Genomic DNA, 20,739 nt, shown 5'->3' on the forward strand with positions numbered 1-20,739 from the left:
CAAAGGGAGAGAAAAAGACAAAAGGAAAAAAAATATATATTTAATTTGGGAAACAATCATATCATAATTAACTTTCTTAATGTTTAAATCTTTCATGATATAATAATTTGATATATATTGTAAAGTGAAACATGGGAAAAAAACAGCAGCTAAGGGGCATGAAATTGGTTTTCATAGCACTGATGCTGCCGGTATTACGGAAGCACAGAGGCAACAAAATGGTGCTGCCATTGGGCTTCTGGCGTGGTCCTTTTGGTTCCCCATGCTGGGAAGAGCGCTAGCGTGGGTGTGCTGAGTATGCGCCGGAAGCAACAGGACCGATTCTATCATGATATCAAATATCCATTCTGGCTGATTTGACTTTAGTTTCAGCAACTTTGTCTGCACATGACCAAATAATGTCTGTTCTGATCACTCCCAGCTGATTAGGCATTCAGCAGTGGAAAGCCCACCCCCTACTCCTGCCACAAACAGCACTATTTAAAGGTCCAGGCACCAACTTGCAGCTGAGGTGCTTTTGACTTACTTCTGCTTAGGCTGAGTTTGTGAAACTACTGTGTGTATTTTTGGAGGTGTTTTGGAGAGCTGGTGCTTAAAATCAGGGAGGAAACAGGATTTGGTGACTGAGGAATGGGAACCGTGGTTGCAGTGCCTCTTGGTGTACAGGGTCATCAAATGGAGTAAAGGCTGCAGAAAGGGGAAGCTTGGAGAGGTGGGAGGAAGAGGAGGGCTCTTCACAGGAGGCCTAACCCACCAAGGATTTTTCGGAAGCTTTTCTCCTACCTCCACCTCAGCCAGGAGCAGTGCTTGAGGCGACTCTGGTTCAACAAGGAGGTGGTTACTACAACCCATCCTGGAGCCTCATACCAGGGTGAGGTTGGCCCTGCTCATGCCCAAAAAGGTCAATGTGGCATTGAACTTTCATGCGTCCAGGTGGGAGTGGGCGACATTTCCAATGTATTCCAGTACACCATCCATTGCAGCATCTGGGAGGTCACGGAAACATCTACTACAGAAGAGGAGCGTACATCATTTTTTCACTCATCAGGGATGCAGGATGAAAGAGCTTCACCATGACAGTGGGATTGCAACAGGGAAAGGAGCATTCTATCAACGTGTAGTTGGTGTGCGAACCCGCCAACAACATGATGCCAGTGAATGCCTGCTATCCTGGCAGCTGCCATGATGCATTTATCCTGTGCCAGTCAGCCTTACCCAGAGTCTTCAGGCCTCCATGGCGAACCAGAAGTTGGCTCATCAGGGACAAAGGCTACACTCTGCACAGTTTTTTTGTTGGTGACTTTTTTAGATTTAGATTTAGAGATACAGAACTGAAACAGGCCCTTCGACCCACCGAGTCTGTGCCGACCATTAACCACCCATTTATACTAATCCTACACTAATCCCATATTCCTACCACATCCTCACCTGTCACTATATTCCCCTACCACCTACCTATACTAGGGGCAATTTATAATGGCCAATTTACCTATCAACCTGCAAGTCTTTTGGCTGTGGGAGGAAACCGGAGCACCCGGAGAAAACCACGCAGACACAGGGAGAACTTGCAAACTCCACACAAGCAGTACCCAGAATTTAACCCGGGTCGCTGGAGCTGTGGGGCTGCGGTGCTAACCACTGCGCCACGAGGCCAAGAGGATGCTGAACACAACACAGCACTTCCACAATATTTGCTAGAGCAAAAGTAAGTCAAAAGCACCTCACCTGCAAGTTGGCTGGCCCTTTAAATAATGGTAGTTGGGGTGGAGGGAGGTGTCCCTTCTGCATGTTCAGCTGAGAGTGAACAGGAGAGGACATTAACTGGACCTGCATGGTCCAAATTGACAGAGCCAAATCAGTTTTAGATCTTCCCACTCTGCATGCTTCCAGCGCATGCCCACACTAGTGCCCCTACAAGCATGGAATACCACCTGGGCCACGCCAGAAGTGGCTGGAAGTGGTGCGCCTGCAGTTTTCAGTTTCTTTGGCTTCTGTAGTGCTGGCTCCAGTGGTGCTACAGAGCTAAATTTTGCGACCTAAGTTCCTTCTCTCTACATAGACTGAAAAAAGAATCAAACTGGTATTAATATATCTGAAAACCTTATACCCATCTCAACAGCTATCAATCCAATGTATTTATGTAATTTGAGTGCAGGGATATGGTTTATGTGTAATTATTCTCATTTTAGTTAGGCAGTTTTTCAAATAAACACTGTATAAACTCAGTTTAGCTGAAAATTTACACTGGTACATATTGAAGTGTGAACTATCCTGGCATTTATATATTTTTTACCCTAAGACATTTGCCTTGAAATTTGGCAGTTAAAGTATTAGAATACAAACACTAAACACATTTATAGGAAATTCTGTGGCCTGAAATTGTAATAAAGGCATTTAAAATAAACAGGTAACACATTCTTTAAAAAAGCAGAGAAGTATCAAAAGTGTATTAATATTCATACGTGAATATTTGAACAGGCAATGGACTTTTTTATAGAACCACAAAGTACATTGCTACAAGTGCTTATATTGTGTGATAGAACAGGGTTAAAAGAATCCAGGTAAATTGCATGCGATGGCTTAACTTTACTTGAGTCAAATGAGCTGCAATTATATGTGCAGAGAATTACATAGCAAATGCAGCACAGGAACAGGAATAAAAACAGAAAGTGCTGGAAATACTCAGCAGGTCTGGCAGCATCTGTGGAGAGAGAAACAGAGTTAATGTATCAGGTCTGTGACCTTTCATCAGAACCTCCAGGAACAGGAATTTGGCCCCAGCAGTCCTCCATATGTGCAGTAGTCCTAATCTCAAGTGCCTACCCTGTTCTTTTGTCCCTTTCCTTCAACCACCCATCTAATCTGTTCTTAAATGTTGACATATTCTCTGCTTCAATCATTCACTCTAATAATGAATTCTACAGCCTCACAACTCTGTGTAAAAAAATGTTTCTTGTGCTCTCTGTCCTAAATCAGTTACATTTAATCTAATGTCTATGTTACATTTGATCTTGCATGCATTTAAATACAATGCTGTCCTGATTTACAGCAGCAATTAACTTGTTTGACTATTTATTCCTGTGTGACATTTATATATATCGCTTGAATTGGGAGATACATTTTAAAATCTTTTTCTATGCCAATTGTATCTTCTCTCCCTCCTTCTCTTCTCTCATGAACAAGTTAACTTATTGCTGGGGCATCTTTCCAAGGGGCTTCTGGTACCTTGTCCAAATGGTCATTTTTCATGTGTGATCCGACAAAGTGCAGATTTTCCACTAGCTCTGTGACTTCTTGACTGACATTGGTATACTTTCTGGGGTTAGCATAATTGGGCAGGTCTCCAGATGGATTCCTACCTGGGCCAGGTCCTGATGGAGACAGGATTTGCAAGCCTCAATGGAATGAGGCTGGCTGCAGCAGAGCAAGCTGAAGAGGAGAACCAATTTGTTTTTTCAAGTTTCATATTTGTAGAATACTGGACTGCAATGAATTGCCATGTAGTTGATTGAGGAAGATTACTTTGAGTTTAGTCTTTGGCCTTTTGATTTTTTTAAATTTTAAAAATAAGCATCTCATTAGCCTCAATTTTATGAACATCACCAGTGGCACAGAGTCTCAAATACATCGTGTGCCTAATTTGCAGTACGTTGCATCTTGCAAGGTAACATCTGTGGGGCAGATCGAGGCCACACTATAAGCAAACATGAGCCTCATTTAAATGGGCTACTTATATTAATAAGGATCCACGCTGAATTTCATACGATTGGATGAAGAATTTGCCAGAGCACAGCTCACTCACATAAAATTATTGCACAACAGTTGAACTGCCTAACCTGCTTTAATGAATAAATTAATTTCATACATCATCAGTTGCAAGGACACCTCAGACATTATACCCATAAAGACGTTATAGCAGGGCATTTAGAAAAATACAAGGTAATCAGCAGAGTCAACATGGTTTTGTGAAAGAGAAATCATATTTAACCAATTTATTGGAGTTCTTTGAGGGAGTTACATGTGCTGTGGATGTATTGTACTTAGATTTCCAGAAAGCATTTGATAAGTTGCCACATCAAAGGTTATTGCAGAAAATAAAAGCTCATGGTGTAAGGAGTAACGTATTGGCATGGATAGAAGATTGGCTAGCTAACAGGAAACAGAGAGTAGGCATAAATGGGTCATTTTCTGGTTGGCAAGATGTAACAAGTGATGTGCCACAGGGATCTGTGCTGGGGCCTCAACTTTTTACAATTTATATAAATGACTTAGATGAAGGGACTGAAAGTATGATTGTTAAATTTCCACATGACACAAAAATAGGTAGGATAGTAAGTTGTGAAGAGGACATAAGGGGGCTACAAAGGGATATAGATAGGTTAAGTGAGTGGGCAAAGACCTGACAAATGGAGTATAATGTGGGAAAGTGGAAAATTGTTCACTTTGGCAGGAAGAATAAAAAAGAAGTATATCATCTAAATGGTGAGAGATTGCAGAGCTCTGAGATGCAGAGGGATCTGGGTGTCCTCGTGCATGAATCGCAAATGGTTAGTATGCAGGTACAGCACGTAATTAGGAAAGCTAATAGAAGGTTATCATTTATCGCGAGAGAAATTGAATACAAAAGTAGGGAGGTTATGCTTCAGCTGTACAGGGCATTGGTGAGACCACATTGGAGTACTGTGTACAGTACTGGTCTCCTTATTTAAGGAAGGATGTAAATGCATTGGAGGCAGTACAGAGAAGGTTTACTAGACTAATACCTGGAATAGGCGGGCTGCCTTACGAGAAAAGATTGGACAGGCTCGGCTTTTATCCGCTGGAATTTAGAAGAGTAAGAGGCGACTTGATTGAAACTTATATAAACTTGATAAATATGATTGCTTAGGTTATACGAACATACAAACATACGAATTAGGAGCAGGAGTAGGCCACTTGGCCCTTTGAGCCTGCTCCGCCATTCAATAAGTTCATGGCTAAACTGATTACTCCACATTTCCACCTACCTCTGATAACCTTCCACAGTGGCGCAGTGGTTAGCACCGCAGCCTCACAGCTCCAGGGACCCGGGTTCAATTACGGGTACTGCCTGTGTGGAGTTTGCAAGTTCTCCCTGTGTCTGCGTGGGTTTTCTCCGGGTGCTCCGGTTTCGTCCCACAAGCCAAAAGACTTGCAGGTTGATAGGTAAATTGGCCATTATAAATTGTCACTAGTATAGGTAGGTGGTAGGGAAATATAGGGACAGGTGGGGATGTTTGGTAGGAATATGGGATTAGTGTAGGATTAGTATAAATAGGTGGTTAATGTTCGGCACAGACTCGGTGGGCCGAAGGGCCTGTTTCAGTGCTGTATCTCTAATCTAATCTAATCTAATCCTGAGGGGTCTTGACAGGGTGGATGTGGAAAGGATGTTTCCCCTTGTGGGAGAATCTAGAATTAGGGGTCATTGTTTAAAAATAAGGGGTCGCCCATTTAAGACAGAGATGAGGAGAAATTTTTTCTCTCCAAGGGTCATGGGTCTTTGGAATTCTCCTCCTCCAAAGGCGGTGGAAGCAGAATCTTTGAATATTTTTAAGGCAGAGGTAGAAAGATTCTTGATAAGCAAGGGGGTGGAAGGTTATCGGGGGTAGGTGGAAATGTGGAGTAATCAGTTTAGCCATGAACTTATTGAATGGCGGAGCAGGCTCAAAGGGCCAAGTGGCCTACTCCTGCTCCTAATTCGTATGTTTGTATGTTCGTATAACCTAAGCAATCATATTTATCAACCACTCTAGTCACACTATTGTTATGTCAGATGAGAACTTTCTTCACCGCCTCTGCTTTACTATAAATGCAGTGTCAGATTTATGCCAGCATCTTAAAGACATACTGAAATAGCTTCATCCCATTTCTTGTGACTGTCACTATGATATTATGCATCTGTAAAGCAGGATCCTCTCGGCCACCACAGAGGACATTTACCAGATAAGCTAGTTTGCAAGACATACGAACATACGATATAGGAGTAGAAGTAGGCCATTCGGCCCCTCTAGCCTGCTCCGCCATTCAATAAGATCATGGCTGATCTGTTTGTGTCTCAAATTCCACACTCCCATCTACCCCTGATAACCATTGATTCCCTTGCCTAACAAGAATCTATTTACTAAAATAAAAGCAAAATACTGCGGATGCTGGAAATCTGAAACAAAAACAAGAAATGCTGGATTCACTCAGCAGGTCTGGCAGCATCTGTGGAAAGAGAAGCAGAGTTAACGTTTCGGGTCAGTGACCCTTCTTCGGAACTGACAAGAATCTATTTACCCCCGCCTTAAAATTATTCAATGACCCTGCCTCTAACACCTTCTGAGGCAGAGAGTTACAAAGTCACACAACCCTCTGAGAGAAACCTGAAACCTGTATAAAACAACAAATTAATGACGCATTTGACAATTTGAACACCTTTGTTATTTTCCCAGTGGAAAGGAGACACCAACTGAAAAGGGCACAGAACTATTAACATCTGGTAGACTTATAGACCAAATTATTACTGGGGAAGTGGGGAGGGTGCAGAGGATCTTAATGGCAGGAACCTATGTAAATAATCTGTTGCAGATGCCCGCTGACCAAATTGATAGCCTGGCCGCTGGGCAGGAATGCAGACACGCAGCAGAAGGCTAGATCTGCGGACCCATTGGACGGTCCCTCATAGTCAGTAGAGGCTGAAGGTACCAGGCCACAGTTGGGGCTATGGGGAGGGTTGGTGTGAGGACATTGGGGGTCACTATTGGGGGTATCATGCTCAGATGAAATAAACAATGAAATGGAAGAATTATGAATTAAAAAGTTAACTGTTAAACAAAACCACAAGAACATGGACACTTGTACCACAGTCAAAATGGAATAGCAGTCACATGATCCCATCCTGTACTGGAAATCAACAAACCTCTCGACAAAGATGAACCTCATTAACCTCATCTGAAATAGCTCTGGGGAGAACCCATTGAAATGGTTTAAAGTGTGTCTACTTCAACGCCAGGAGCATCCGGAATAAGGTGGGTGAGCTTGCAGCATGGGTTGGTACCTGGGATCTCGATGTAGTGGCCACTTCGGAGACATGGGTAGAGCAGGGGCAGGAATGGATGTTGCAGGTTCCGGGATTTAGATGTTTCAGTAAGAACAGAGAAGATGGTAAAAGAGGGGGGGGGTGTGGCATTGTTAATCAAGGAGAGTATTACAGCGACAGAAAGGACGTTTGAGGACTCGTCTACTGAGGTAGTATGGGCCGAGGTTAGAAACAGGAGAGGTGAGGTCACCCTGTTGGGAGTCTTTTATCGGCCTCCGAATAGTTCCAGAGATGTAGAGGAAAGGATAGCGAAGATGATTCTCGACAGGGGCGAGAGTAACAGGGTAGTTGTTATGGGGGACTTTAACTTTCCAAATATCGACTGGAAATACTATAGTTCGAGTACTTTAGATGGGTCAGTTTTTGTCCAGTGTGTGCAGGAGGGTTTTCTGACACAGTATGTAGACAGGCCAACCAGGGGCGATGCCACATTGGATTTGGTACTGGGTAATGAACCCGGCCAGGTGTTAGATTTAGATGTAGATGAGCACTTTGGTGATAGTGATCACAATTCGGTTAGGTTTACCTTAGCGATGGGCAGGGACAGGTATATACCGCAGGGCAAAAATTATAGCTGGGGGAAAGGAAATTATGATGCGATTAGGCAAGATTTAGGATGCGTAGGATGGGGAAGGAAACTGCAGGGGATGGGAACAATCGAAATGTGGAGCTTATTCAAGGAGCAGCTACTGCGTGTCCTTGATACGTATGTACCTGTGAGGCAGGGAGGAAGTTGTCGAGCAAGGGAGCCGTGGTTTACTAAAGAAGTTGAAGCGCTTGTCAAGAGGAAGAAGAAGGCTTATGTTAGGATGAGACGTGAAGGCTCAGTTAGGGCGCTTGAGAGTTACAAGCTAGCCAGGAAGGATCTAAAGGGAGAGCTAAGAAGAGCAAGGAGAGGACACGAGAAGTCATTGGCGGATAGGATCAGGGAAAACCCTAAGGCTTTCTATAGGTATATCAGGAATAAAAGAATGACTAGAGTTAGATTAGGGCCAATCAAGGATAGTAGTGGGAAGTTGTGTGTGGAATCAGAGGAGATAAGGGAAGCGTTAAATGAATATTTTGCATCAGTGTTTACAGTAGAGAAAGAAAATCTTGTCGAGGAGAATACTGAGATTCAGGCTACTAGGCTAGATGGGATTGAGGTTCACAAGGAGGAGGTGTTATCAATTTTGGAAAGTGTGAAAATAGATAAGTCCCCTGGGCCAGATGGGATTTATCCTAGGATTCTCTGGGAAGCTAGGGAGGAGATCGCAGAGCCTTTGTCCTTGATCTTTATGTCGTCATTGTCGACAGGAATAGTGCCGGAAGACTGGAGGATAGCAAATGTTGTCCCCTTGTTCAAGAAGGGGAGTAGAGACAGCCCTGGTAATTATAGACCTGTGAGCCTTACTTCGGTTGTGGGCAAAATGTTGGAAAAGGTTATCAGAGACAGGATTTATAATCATCTTGAAAAGAACAAGTTCATTAGCGATAGTCAGCACGGTTTTGTGACGGGTAGGTCGTGCCTCACAAACCTTAGAGTTTTTCGAGAAGGTGACCAAACAGGTGGATGAGGGTAAAGCAGTGGATGTGGTGTATATGGATTTCAGTAAGGCGTTTGATAAGGTTCCCCACGGTAGGCTATTGCAGAAAATACGGAAGTATGGGGTTGAAGGTGATTTAGAGCTTTGGATCAGAAATTGGCTAGCTGAAAGAAGACAGAGTGTGGTGGTTGATGGCAAATGTTCATCCTGGAGTTTAGTTACTAGTGGTGTACCGAAAGGATCTGTTTGGGGGCCACTGCTGTTTGTCATTTTTATAAATGACCTGGAAGAGGGTGTAGAAGGGTGGGTTAGTAAATTTGCGGATGACACTAAGGTCGGTGGAGTTGTGGATAGTGCCGAAGGGTGTTGTAGGGTACAGAGGGACATAGATAGGCTGCAGAGCTGGGCTGAGAGATGGCAAATGGAGTTTAATGCGGAAAAGTGCGAGGTGATTCACTTTGGAAGGAGTAACAGGAATGCAGAGTACTGGGCTAATGGGAAGATTCTTGGTAGTGTAGATGAACAGAGAGATCTTGGTGTCCAGGTACATAAATCCCTGAAGGCTGCTACCCAGGTTAATAGGGCTGTTAAGAAGGCATATGGTGTGTTAGCTTATATTAGTAGGGGGATCGAGTTTCGGAGCCATGAGGTCATGCTGCAGCTGTACAAAACTCTGGTGAGACTGCACCTGGAGTATTGCGTGCAGTTCTGGTCACCGCATTATAGGAAGGATGTGGAAGCTTTGGAAAGGGTGCAGAGGAGATTTACTAGGATGTTGCCTGGTATGGAGGGAAGGTCTTACGAGGAAAGGCTGAGGGACTTGAGGTTGTTTTCGTTGGAGAGAAGGAGGAGGAGAGGTGACTTAATAGAGACATATAAGATAATCAGAGGGATAGATAGGGTGGATAGTGAGAGTCTTTTTCCTCGGATGGTGATGGCAAACACGAGGGGACATAGCTTTAAGTTGAGGGGTGATAGATATAGGACAGATGTCAGAGGTAGTTTCTTTACTCAGAGAGTAGTAGGGGTGTGGAATGCCCTGCCTGCAGCAGTAGTAGACTCGCCAACTTTAAGGGCATTTAAGTGGTCATTGGATAGACATATGGATGAAAATGGAATAGTGTAGGTCAGATGGTTTCACAGGTCGGCGCAACATCGAGGGCCGAAGGGCCTGTACTGCGCTGTAATGTTCTAATTCTAAAAAAAAAGAAATTGAAAGGAGTACTATTGCATATTGATGATTCCTATCAGCGTGATTGAACTAACAAAGGGTTCTGGAGGCAGATGGACTCACAGTCCAAACCAAATGAATAGATGTCATTGTAGCACTGTGTTAACAGCATGGCCCTCATTCAGACATCAATCGATAGCCATGGTTTCTATATCCTGGTCAGTTGTGTGGTTACAGCAGGGGAGAAGGCCATCTGTCACTTAACAGAAACTCCAATATGATGAATTTTTATGTTAAAAAGGTAGCCCTCTGGAGAGAGATGGGAGATCAAGTCAAGACCTCAGAAAGCCAGTCCAGCCAGAGGCTTTGCAAGAGATCCAGTCAAGCAAGTAGAACCCTGCTGAACAACAACTGGAGCAGCCACTACAGCAGAAACATCACAATGTGACTTTGAAACTCTCCATCTGTGAAGTTAACACAATCCACACCACTCAGCTTTGTGCTGAGATGTAACCACTAGAACTCTATAACACCTCAACAAGTTCAAGACTACAAGCTGCTAGACTGGGTCTGCAGCAGGTGGTGGGGGAACCAACACGGGGAAAAACAAACTTGACCTTGTCCTCACCAATCTGCCTGCCGCAGATGCTTCTGTCCATGACTGTATTGGTCGGAGTGAACACCGCACAGTCCTTGTGGAGACGAAGTCCCACCTTCACATTAAGGATACCGTCCCTCGTGTTTGTGGCACTACCACTGTGCTAAAGGGGATAGATTTCGAACAGATCTAGCAATGCAAAACTGGGCATCCATGAGGTGCTGAGGGCCAACAGCAGCAGCAGAATTGTACTCAACCACAATCTGTAACCTCATGGCCCGGCATATCCCCCACTCTACCATTACCATCAAGCCAGGAGACCAACCCTGGTTGAATGAAGAGTGCAGGAGGGCATGCCAGGAGCAGCACCAGGCATACTCAAAATGAGGCGTCAACCTGGTGAAGCTACAACCCAGGACTACTTGCATGCCAAACTACATAAGCAGCATGTAACAGACAGAGCTAAGCGATCCCATAACCAATGGATCAGATCTAAGCTGTGCAGTCCTGCCGCATCCAGTCGTGAATGGTGGTGGACAATTAAACAACTAACTGGAGGAGGTGGCTCCACAAATATCTCTATCCTCAATGATGGGGGAGCCCAGTACATCAGTGCAAAAGATAAGGCAGAAGCATTTGCAACAATCTTCAGCCAGAAGTGCCGAGTTGATGATCCATCTCGGCCTCCTCCTGAAGTCCCAGCATCACAGATGCCAGACTTCAGCCAATTCGATTCACTCCGCGTGAAATCAAGAAACGACTGAAGGCACTGGATACTGCAAACGCTATGGGTCCTGACAATATTCCGGCAATAGTACTGAAGACCTGTTCTCCAGAACTTGCCACACCCCTCGGAAAATTGCCCAGGTCACAAAAAGTAGGACAAGTCCAAACCGGCCAATTACCACCCCATCAGTCTACTCTCAGTCATCAGTAAAGTGATGAAAGGTGTCATCAACAGTGCCATCAAGCAGCACTTGCTTAGCAATAACCTGCTCAGTGATGCTCAGTTTGGGTTCCGCCAGGGCCACTCAGCTACTGACCTCATTACAGCCTTGGTTCAAACATGAACAAAAGAGCTGAACTCAAGAGGTGAGGTGAAAGTGACTGCCCTTGACATCAAGGCAGCATTTGACTGACTGTGGCATCAAGCAGCCCTAGCAATACTGGAGTCAATGGGAATCAGGGGGAAATCTCTTTACTGGTTGGAGTCATACCTAGCACAAAGGAAGATGGCTGTAGTTGTTGGAGGTCAATAATCTGAGCTCCAGGACATCACTGCAGGAGTTCCTCAGGGTAGTGTCCTAGGCCCAACCATATTCAGCTGCTTCATCAATGACCTTCCTTCAATCATAAGGTCAGAAGTGGGAATGTTCGCTGATGATTGCACAATGTTCAGCACCATTCACAACTCCTCAAATACTGAAGCAGTCTGTGTAGAAATGCAGCAAGACCTGGACAATATCCAGGCTTGGGCTGATAAATGGCAAGTAACATTTGCGCCACACAAGTGCCAGGCAATGAACATCTCCAATAAGAGAGAATCTAACCATCTCCCCTTGACATTACGATCACTGAATTCCACCCTATCGACATCATGGGGGCTACCATTGACCAGAAACTGATCTGGAGTAGTCATATAAATACCATGGCTATAAGAGTAGGTCAGAGGCTCGGAATCCTGCGGCGAGTAACTCACCTCCTGACTCCCCAAACCTGTCCACCATCTTCAAGGCACAAGTCAGGAGTGTGATGGAATACTCTCCACTTGCCTGGATGGGTGCAGCTCCAACAACACTCAAGAAGCTCAACACCATCCAGGACAAAGCAGCCTGCTTGATTGGCACACCATCCACAAACATTCATTCCCTCCACCACCGACGCACAGTGGCAGCAGTGTGTACCATCTACAAGATGCACTGCAGCAACACACCAAGGCTCCTTAGACAGCACCTTCCAAACCCGTGACCTCTACCACCTCGAAGGGCAAGAGCAGCAGACGCATGGGAACATCACCACCTGCAAGTTCCCGTCCAAGTCACACACCATCCTGACTTGGAACTATATCACCGTTGCTTCACTGTCGCTGGGTCAAAATCCTAGAACTCCCTTCCTAAAAGCACCTTGGGTATACCTACCCCAAATGGACTGCAGTAGTTCAAGAAGGCAGCTCACCACCACCTTCTCAAGGGCAATTAGGAATGGGCAATAAATGCTGGCATAGCCAGTGACGCCCGCATCCCATGAATGAATAAAAAAAAAATCCAGGCCTGCACATTTAGAAAGACTTTCCTCCTAAGAAGATTCAACAGATTGTTTGTAAACCATGAACACTGACCTCATTTTGGACTTTAAACTACATCCTACCCTTTTTTCTCTAACTATCCATTCTTGTGTATGTGTTTGTGGGTGAATGTGTATGTCGGTGAGGTTATGACCATTTCGGAAATTGTATAAAAATAAATAGATTTTTTAACCAATGAGAAAACCTGTCATTTGTCTGTTTATTTTGACCTGAAAGACGCTCAGGGACTAATGCATCATTTTTAACAAAACACGATTGCAGTCAGTTAGGAGGTGAACAGTGGAATCCACCCACTCACCTTTCCAACTATCCACAACAGTGGGAAGGGGAGAGAATATCGGGGTTCCTGTTGTGGCTGAGAGAAGCCAAAGGCTTCCTCGTGTGACCCGGTCGGAGCACTTCTGCTCCTCCTGACCTACCATAAATGCTAAAAGAATCTGATCTTCAACAGTTATCTTGGCCAGTCAGCACCTCCTGCCTCGAATCTGCTGCTAGGCCTCCCACTAATCAGGCCTTCCCCTCACTTACTGTGAGCACAATTTAAAATCCAAACAGGACCAGCACTTCATTGCATTCACTGCAGCAAAATCTCCTGTCTCTTTTTACATGATACTACAAACTCTGCTGCTTCCTTCAGTCTCCAGCAGCCGCTGGGCCAAAATCTTGGAACTCGCTTCCTAACAACACTGTGGATGTACCTACACCCCAAGCACTGCAGCGGTTCAAGAAGGCAGCTCACCACCACCTTCTCAAGGGCAATTAGGGATGGGCAATAAATGCTGGTCTAGCCAGCGATGCCCACATCCCATGAATGAATAAAAAAATTATAGACAACTTACTACTAAAGATGACAGCAGTCCTTTAAGAATTGCCAGCGCACGTAATTTTGCAACTTTAGCAAACCGGCTATTAAGCTAGACTCCCTGAGCACATTTTCCACTTGCAATGAAATGAAAGGAATTTCAAAATTCAGTATGCTCAGCCAAAGGGCAAGCGTATCCCTGATTTTGCTAGACTTGGACAATCGGGGCTATCGATTCCACTACTTCAGAATTAAAGCCATGTCGGCTAGATGTTACTCTTTGAATGTAAACTTTGCTTTTGTTCACAGTTGCATTCCATTTTTACGTTTTTATAAAATGAAATGAAAGAAAATCACTAACCGTTTTTCTTCATATCAACTGATACGTTATTAACGTTGGCACGAGATCGCCTTGACAGGTCTGGCAACTTTTCAGAAAGTCTTCTTCTGAACTTCTCATTTACAATTGGTTTGAATGCTTCATGTCCAGCACACACTAGAACACTAGGGCAATGAAAAAGAGCCTGCAGGGTGTCAATCTGTAAAATACGAGCATTATTGTTTTCAGATTGGGAAATAATTGTCTCTTGAAAATGGTTGACATTTTGGTACAGTTTTTTTTTCTTTGACGATAAGTTACCTTTTAATGAATGAAGTGCCATCTTCCATCCAATTCTCCTCCGCACCCCACCGCCACCATCCTAAGCCACAGAACCTCCGGTACTAGCAGCCTACTCCAGGCCACAGCCAAAACTGCTGTTGGCCAGAAGCCAAGAGACACAGAAAGAAACTTGATGGACACAGCATCAGCCTAAAATTCCATGGAGCCTTTCAAGGGCCAGAAGTGCAGAGAGGCAGGACTTCCGCCCACTAGTTTAACCTGTCATTACTACTACTATCATTACCACTAGTTTATCCTATCCAAAATCCCAGGGATGAAGTAATTTAAATATGCAGAATGAGTGCTCCATCCTTGTGGAGGGGTGCGACAGAGATCCCCACTTCATTAAAGTGGTGGAAATCAGAGTGACACCCTGCTGCTCTGCTAGGAAGCTTCCAAACACTGAAGAAAAGGGACTAAAATATTTATTTATAAGGAAATGCTTAGAAATGTGATTGATCCCTCTGGGACTAGTTACCTTGTTTTGCTGCAGCAATGGGTCCTTCCTTTCCCTGGGCCAATCAGACATTCTTTTCTTCTTTTGGGCCTCCTTATCTCGAGAGACAATGGATACGCGCCTGGAGGTGGTCAGTGGTTTGTGAAGCAGCGCCTGGAGTGGCTATAAAGGCCAATTCTGGAGTGACAGGCTCTTCCACAGGTGCTGCAGAGAAATTTGTTTGTTGGGGCTGTTGCACAGTTGGCTCTCCCCTTGCGCCTCTGTCTTTTTTCCTGCCAACTACTAAGTCTCTTCGACTCGCCACAATTTAGCCCTGTCTTTATGGCTGCCCGCCAGCTCTGGCGAATGCTGGCAACTGACTCCCACGACTTGTGATCAATGTCACACGATTTCATGTCGCGTTTGCAGACGTCTTTATAACGGAGACATGGACGGCCGGTGGGTCTGATACCAGTGGCGAGCTCGCTGTACAATGTGTCTTTGGGGATCCTGCCATCTTCCATGCGGCTCACATGGCCAAGCCATCTCAAGCGCCGCTGACTCAGTAGTGTGTATAAGCTGGGGGTGTTGGCCGCTTCAAGGACTTCTGTGTTGGAGATATAGTCCTGCCACCTGATGCCAAGTATTCTCCGAAGGCAGCGAAGATGAAATGAATTGAGACGTCGCTCTTGGCTGGCATACGTTGTCCAGGCCTCGCTGCCGTAGAGCAAGGTACTGAGGACACAGGCCTGATACACTCGGACTTTTGTGTTCCGTGTCAGTGCGCCATTTTCCCACACTCTCTTGGCCAGTCTGGACATAGCAGTGGAAGCCTTACCCATGCGCTTGTTGATTTCTGCATCTAGAGACAGGTTACTGGTGATAGTTGAGCCTAGGTAGGTGAACTCTTGAACCACTTCCAGAGCGTGGTCGCCAATATTGATGGATGGAGCATTTCTGACATCCTGCCCCATGATGTTCGTTTTCTTGAGGCTGATGGTTAGGCCAAATTCATTGCAGGCAGACGCAAACCTGTCGATGAGACTCTGCAGGCATTCTTCAGTGTGAGATGTTAAAGCAGCATCGTCAGCAAAGAGGAGTTCTCTGATGAGGACTTTCCGTACTTTGGACTTCGCTCTTAGACGGGCAAGGTTGAACAACCTGCCCCCTGATCTTGTGTGGAGGAAAATTCCTTCTTCAGAGGATTTGAACGCATGTGAAAGCAGCAGGGAGAAGAAAATCCCAAAAAGTGTGGGTGCGAGAACACAGCCCTGTTTCACACCACTCAGGATAGGAAAGGGCTCTGATGAGGAGCCACCATGTTGAATTGTGCCTTTCATATTGTCATGGAATGAGGTGATGATACTTAGTAGCTTTGGTGGACATCCGATCTTTTCTAGTAGTCTGAAGAGACCACGTCTGCTGACGAGGTCAAAGGCTTTGGTGAGATCAATGAAAGCAATGTAGAGGGGCATCTGCTGTTCACGGCATTTCTCCTGTATCTGACGAAGGGAGAACAGCATGTCAATAGTCGATCTCTCTGCACGAAAGCCACACTGTGCCTCAGGGTAGACGCGCTCGGCCAGCTTCTGGAGCCTGTTCAGAGCGACTCGAGCAAAGACTTTCCCCACTATGCTGAGCAGGGAGATTCCACGGTAGTTGTTGCAGTCACCGCGGTCACCTTTGTTTTTATAGAGGGTGATGATGTTGGCATCGCGCATGTCCTGGGGTACTGCTCCCTCGTCCCAGCACAGGCATAGCAGTTCATGTAGTGCTGAGAGTATAGCAGGCTTGGCACTCTTGATTATTTCAGGGGTAATGCTGTCCTTCCCAGGGGCTTTTCCGCTGGCTAGGGAATCAATGGCATCACTGAGTTCCGATTTGGTTGGCTGTATGTCCAGCTCATCCATGACTGGTAGAGGCTGGGCTGCATTGAGGGCAGTCTCAGTGACAGCATTCTCCCTGGAGTACAGTTCTAGGTAGTGCTCAACCCAGCGGTCCATCTGTTTGCGTTGGTCAGTGATTATGTCCCCCGATTTAGATTTGAGGGGGGCGATCTTCTTGATAGTTGGCCCAAGAGCTCTCTTCATGCCATCATACATTCCTCTGATGTTTCCGGTGTCTGAGGCCAGCTGAATATGACTGCATAGGTGTTGCCAGTAGTCGTTTGCGCAACGCCTAGCTGTTCTTTGTGCAGTACTTCTGGCTGCTTTAAGTGCTGCGGATGTTAAATCGCTGGGGGCTTTCTTGTAGTTCAAAAGTGCAATGCGCTTAGCGGCTATGACAGGTTCCAGCTCTTCATTATGAGATTGAAACCAGTCTGCATTTCTCTTCGCACTTTTGCCGTAGGTGGTCAAAGCTGACTCATAGATGGCGTCTCTGATGTGGGCCCACTTGGTCTCAGCATCCCCTGTGGGAGTGTTTTGAAGGGCTGTTACAAGTGAATTTAGAAATTTTTGTAACAGCTGTGGGTGAGAAATTCTGCTCGTGTTGATGCGCGGGTGGCCCTTCTGCTTGGAATGATGCAACTTCTTTGGTCTGAGTCTAACCTTGCTGCACACCAGGGAGTGGTCGGTGTCGCAGTCCGCACTGTGGAAGCTGCGTGTGATTTGAACACTGTTTAAGGCGGCTCGCCTTGTGACAATGAGGTCTAGCTGGTGCCAACGACGTGATCTTGGGTGCCTCCATGAAACCTGGTGACAGGGTTTAGTGTGAAAGAACGAGTTGGTGATGCAGAGGTTATGATAGGTACACAACTCAAGCAGTCTCTGCCCGTTCTCATTCATCCTTCCAACGCCATAGCGCCCAAGGCAGGAGGGCCATGAGTCATGGTCGGCCCCAACCCTGGCATTAAAGTCCCCCAGCAGGAATAGGTGTTCGGTGTTGGGGATGCTGCTAATGATGTTATGGAGTTGTTCATAGAACTGGTCTTTAGCTTCAGGTGCGGAGCAGAGTGTTGGAGCATAGATGCTGAGTAGGTGTACTGGACCAGAGGTGGTGAGCAGTCGGATGGACAGTATGCGTTCCGAGCCATTTGAGGGAGGCTCTATCATGCTGAGCAAGGAGTTTCTGATGGCGAAGCCCACTCCATGCTGTCTTGGTTCTTCAGGATCCCTGCCCTGCCAGAAGAAGGTGTAGTCTTGCTCTGCTAGAGAGCCACTCGCGGGGAGGCGAGTCTCCTGAAGTGCTGCAATGTCCACATTGAATCTACTGAGCTCGTTGTTAATGATGGCGGTCTTCCGAGAATCGTTGATTTGTGTAAGGTCTTCCGACAGGCCAGGACACATAGTTCTGACGTTCCAGCTTGCAAAGCGAAGGGCTGGTACCTTCTTTCCTTTTTTCATGTTGTTTGGTGCGGTGTATCAGTCCACCTTTCGGGCAATGACCCTGAGCTCCAAGCACCCATTGAAGCAGGCAGACTGTGGCGGGACAGAACCTTATTGACCGGGGGCTGCCCGGTTTGAGGCGGGCGGTAGCTGTCCAGTGAGGTGCAATGACCTCTCCCACCGACAAAGGCAACCCGTGGCGCCCAGTTTCTACGCCAATTTATCTGGACTTATAACCCGTAACTGCTGCCTTCCGTGTTGTTTTAGTCGCTGTGAGGCAACTATGGAGTGACCTCTCCATGGCGCATGCCTGGGCAAATTTATGGAGGTTGAGAGTTGCCCAGTCGTCAAAACCCCCCTCTCGGCCTTTCTGGTGGGGTCCAAAGGAGTGCAGGACACGACGTTTGGCACCAGTATGGCTGCAGGAACTGCCGGAAACATGCCAAAGGTGACACATGACCGCCTACGGGGTTCCGCTCCCGATTTTCTGTTAGGGTTTACTCCCTTAGCCTTGGTCTCTCCCGAGACGCCCACAAGGCAGTGGGGTTGTTGGGGCCCCTACACAGGTGTACCCTTGAACATAACGGGTAGAAGGAGCACCTTTCCCTCTCGGGTGCAATTTCCAGCAAGAGTTATGTGGGCAAAATCTAGCAGATCAGGCCACTAGCAGAATAGTGTCACATTTCTGCCTTCCCTGGCCCACTGAACTTCAGGGCCCATTCTGAACTTTCCTAGCCTTTCCCCTAAGGCAGATTGTCTACTCATGCAGTGTAGCTGGAAGTGGGAAGTCACTGGATTGAGGATGTGAACCCACACACTGTACAGCATCATTCAGCTATTCTGGATTTATGCAATGACTCGGACCATGATTTGAATGCTATGTATTACTTTTTGATATGATTATTCAATATATGTAATTATATAAAAACAAAACTAGAAGTGCCACACATTGTTCAGAATAGTTCTCACACCAACACAAGGTCAACCAATCATTACGTGGAACACAACAGTGCAATCATAACATTTCACTCCAGTACTTTCAACACAAACACACAAATAGCCATTGAATTCACTGAATGTATAACTCTACTGTGTGACACTAGCCACAAATTATCAATATGCAAAGTTCCAGGTGCAGATTTGGGCCCATATCGGAAGCACATGTGATGAAAGGAGAAAATTAAATGTAAGTGAAGTTTAAAGAATCGGAACAATTAAAAAGGTTAACAATAATTCTTAAAAAACCTTTGGAAAGGCTCAAAAGACATAGAAGGCATTTGGAATTGATTCAGCAGGACAATTGCATGGAAGGAAAGTTATATTTATGCAGAGAAACCTGTGATACTGGGTGTATTTTATCCTCTGGAGCAAGGATGGCTATGAGGAACTCTAATAGAAGTTTTTAAAATTGGGAAGGGCTTTACAGAATCATAGAATGGTTACAGCAGAGAAGGAGGCCATTCGGCCCATCATACACATGCTGGCTCTCTGTGATAGCAACTCAGCTAGTCCCACTCCCCTGCCTTTTCCCCGTAGTCCAGCAAATCTTTTCTCTTCAGATAATTATCCAATTCCCTTTTGAAAGCCACCATTGAGTTTGTCTCCACCATACTCTCAGGCAGTGCACTCCAGATCTGAACCACTCGCTGTGTAAAAGTGTTTTTCCTTTTTTTTTGTCATTTACCTTAATTTGGTGTCCTCTGGTTCGCGACCCTTCCAACAATGGTAATAGTTTCTCCCTATCTACTCTGTTCAGAACCCTCATGATTTTGAACACCTCCAGCAAATCTCCTCTTAGCGTTCTCTAAGAAGAATAGCTCCAGCTTCTCCAGTCCACTCTCACAACTGAAGTCCCTCTTCCGTGGACCAATTCTCGTAAATCTTTTCCATACCCTCGCTAATGCCTTCACATCCTGCCTAAAGTGTGGTGCCCAGAATTGGACAGAATACTCCAACTGAGGCTGAACCAGTGTTTTATCGAGGTTCACCATAACCCCCTTGCTTTTGTATTTTATGCCTCTATTTCTAAAGCCCGGGATCTCATATGCATTATTAACCACTTCCTCAAGCTGCCTTGCCACCTTTAATGATTTGTGCACATATACGCCCAGGTCCCGTTACTTCTACACTGCCTTTAGAATTCTACACTTAATTTTATATTGCCTGTCCTCGTTCTTTCTCCCAAAATATATCACTTCACACTTCTCTGCATTAGATTTCATCTGCCACGTGTCCGCCTATTCCACCAGCCTGTCTATGTTCTCTTGAACTCTATCACTATCCTCCTTACAGTTTACAATACTTCCAAGTTTTGTGTCATCAGCAAATTTTGAAATTGTGCCCTGCACATTTTTAATAGAGTGAAGGTGGTAAGATTATTTCCTCTGTTTGGAGAGGCAGTGATGAGGGGTCATCAATTTAAAGTTGTCACAAAAAGAATGAGACGAGAGATTGGAAGACATTCCTTTACACAGAAAGTTGTTGGAGCTTAGAATGCTTTTCTAAAGGGAATGGTTGAGCAAAGACAATTGAATCTTTTAAATGATTAGATAAATATTTGAAGCAGAGAAAGATACAAGGCCAATATATAGCTAAGTGCACTAAAATAGCAATTTGTCACTCCATAATCTGCCGAGTAACTGGTTCTGATGGATGCTTATTAATTTAGCATTGTGTCCTCTAATTCTGTGCAAGTTAAAAACTATTTTTTACATTAGGTTAAAGTGTTGGATGGAAGACTGAAGATAATATCCATCTAGCTTCTGGATAGATAGGGCTGTATTTTTTTCCAGTGTGCCTAAAGTTCCACAGT

General features: G+C 45.3%; 1 protein-coding gene across 1 annotated transcript in view; it reads right to left on the reverse strand.

The window, feature by feature from the left end:
- The window catches only part of LOC137367118 (retinitis pigmentosa 1-like 1 protein), a 37,257-nt gene that overhangs the window by 10,994 nt on the left and 5,524 nt on the right, over window positions 1–20,739 (reverse strand). The window contains exons 2-7 of the mRNA XM_068028555.1: window positions 13,866–14,043; window positions 13,001–13,117; window positions 6,570–6,827; window positions 3,226–3,371; window positions 1,726–1,827; window positions 207–381 (exon numbers count right to left, since the gene is read on the reverse strand). Of these exons, the coding sequence (XP_067884656.1) occupies window positions 207–381; window positions 1,726–1,827; window positions 3,226–3,371; window positions 6,570–6,827; window positions 13,001–13,117; window positions 13,866–14,043 (976 nt within the window). The remainder of the gene's footprint in view (window positions 1–206; window positions 382–1,725; window positions 1,828–3,225; window positions 3,372–6,569; window positions 6,828–13,000; window positions 13,118–13,865; window positions 14,044–20,739) is intronic.

The sequence above is a fragment of the Heterodontus francisci genome, chromosome 3 (assembly GCF_036365525.1).
Source record: "Heterodontus francisci isolate sHetFra1 chromosome 3, sHetFra1.hap1, whole genome shotgun sequence".
NCBI classification, from domain to species: domain Eukaryota; kingdom Metazoa; phylum Chordata; class Chondrichthyes; order Heterodontiformes; family Heterodontidae; genus Heterodontus; species Heterodontus francisci.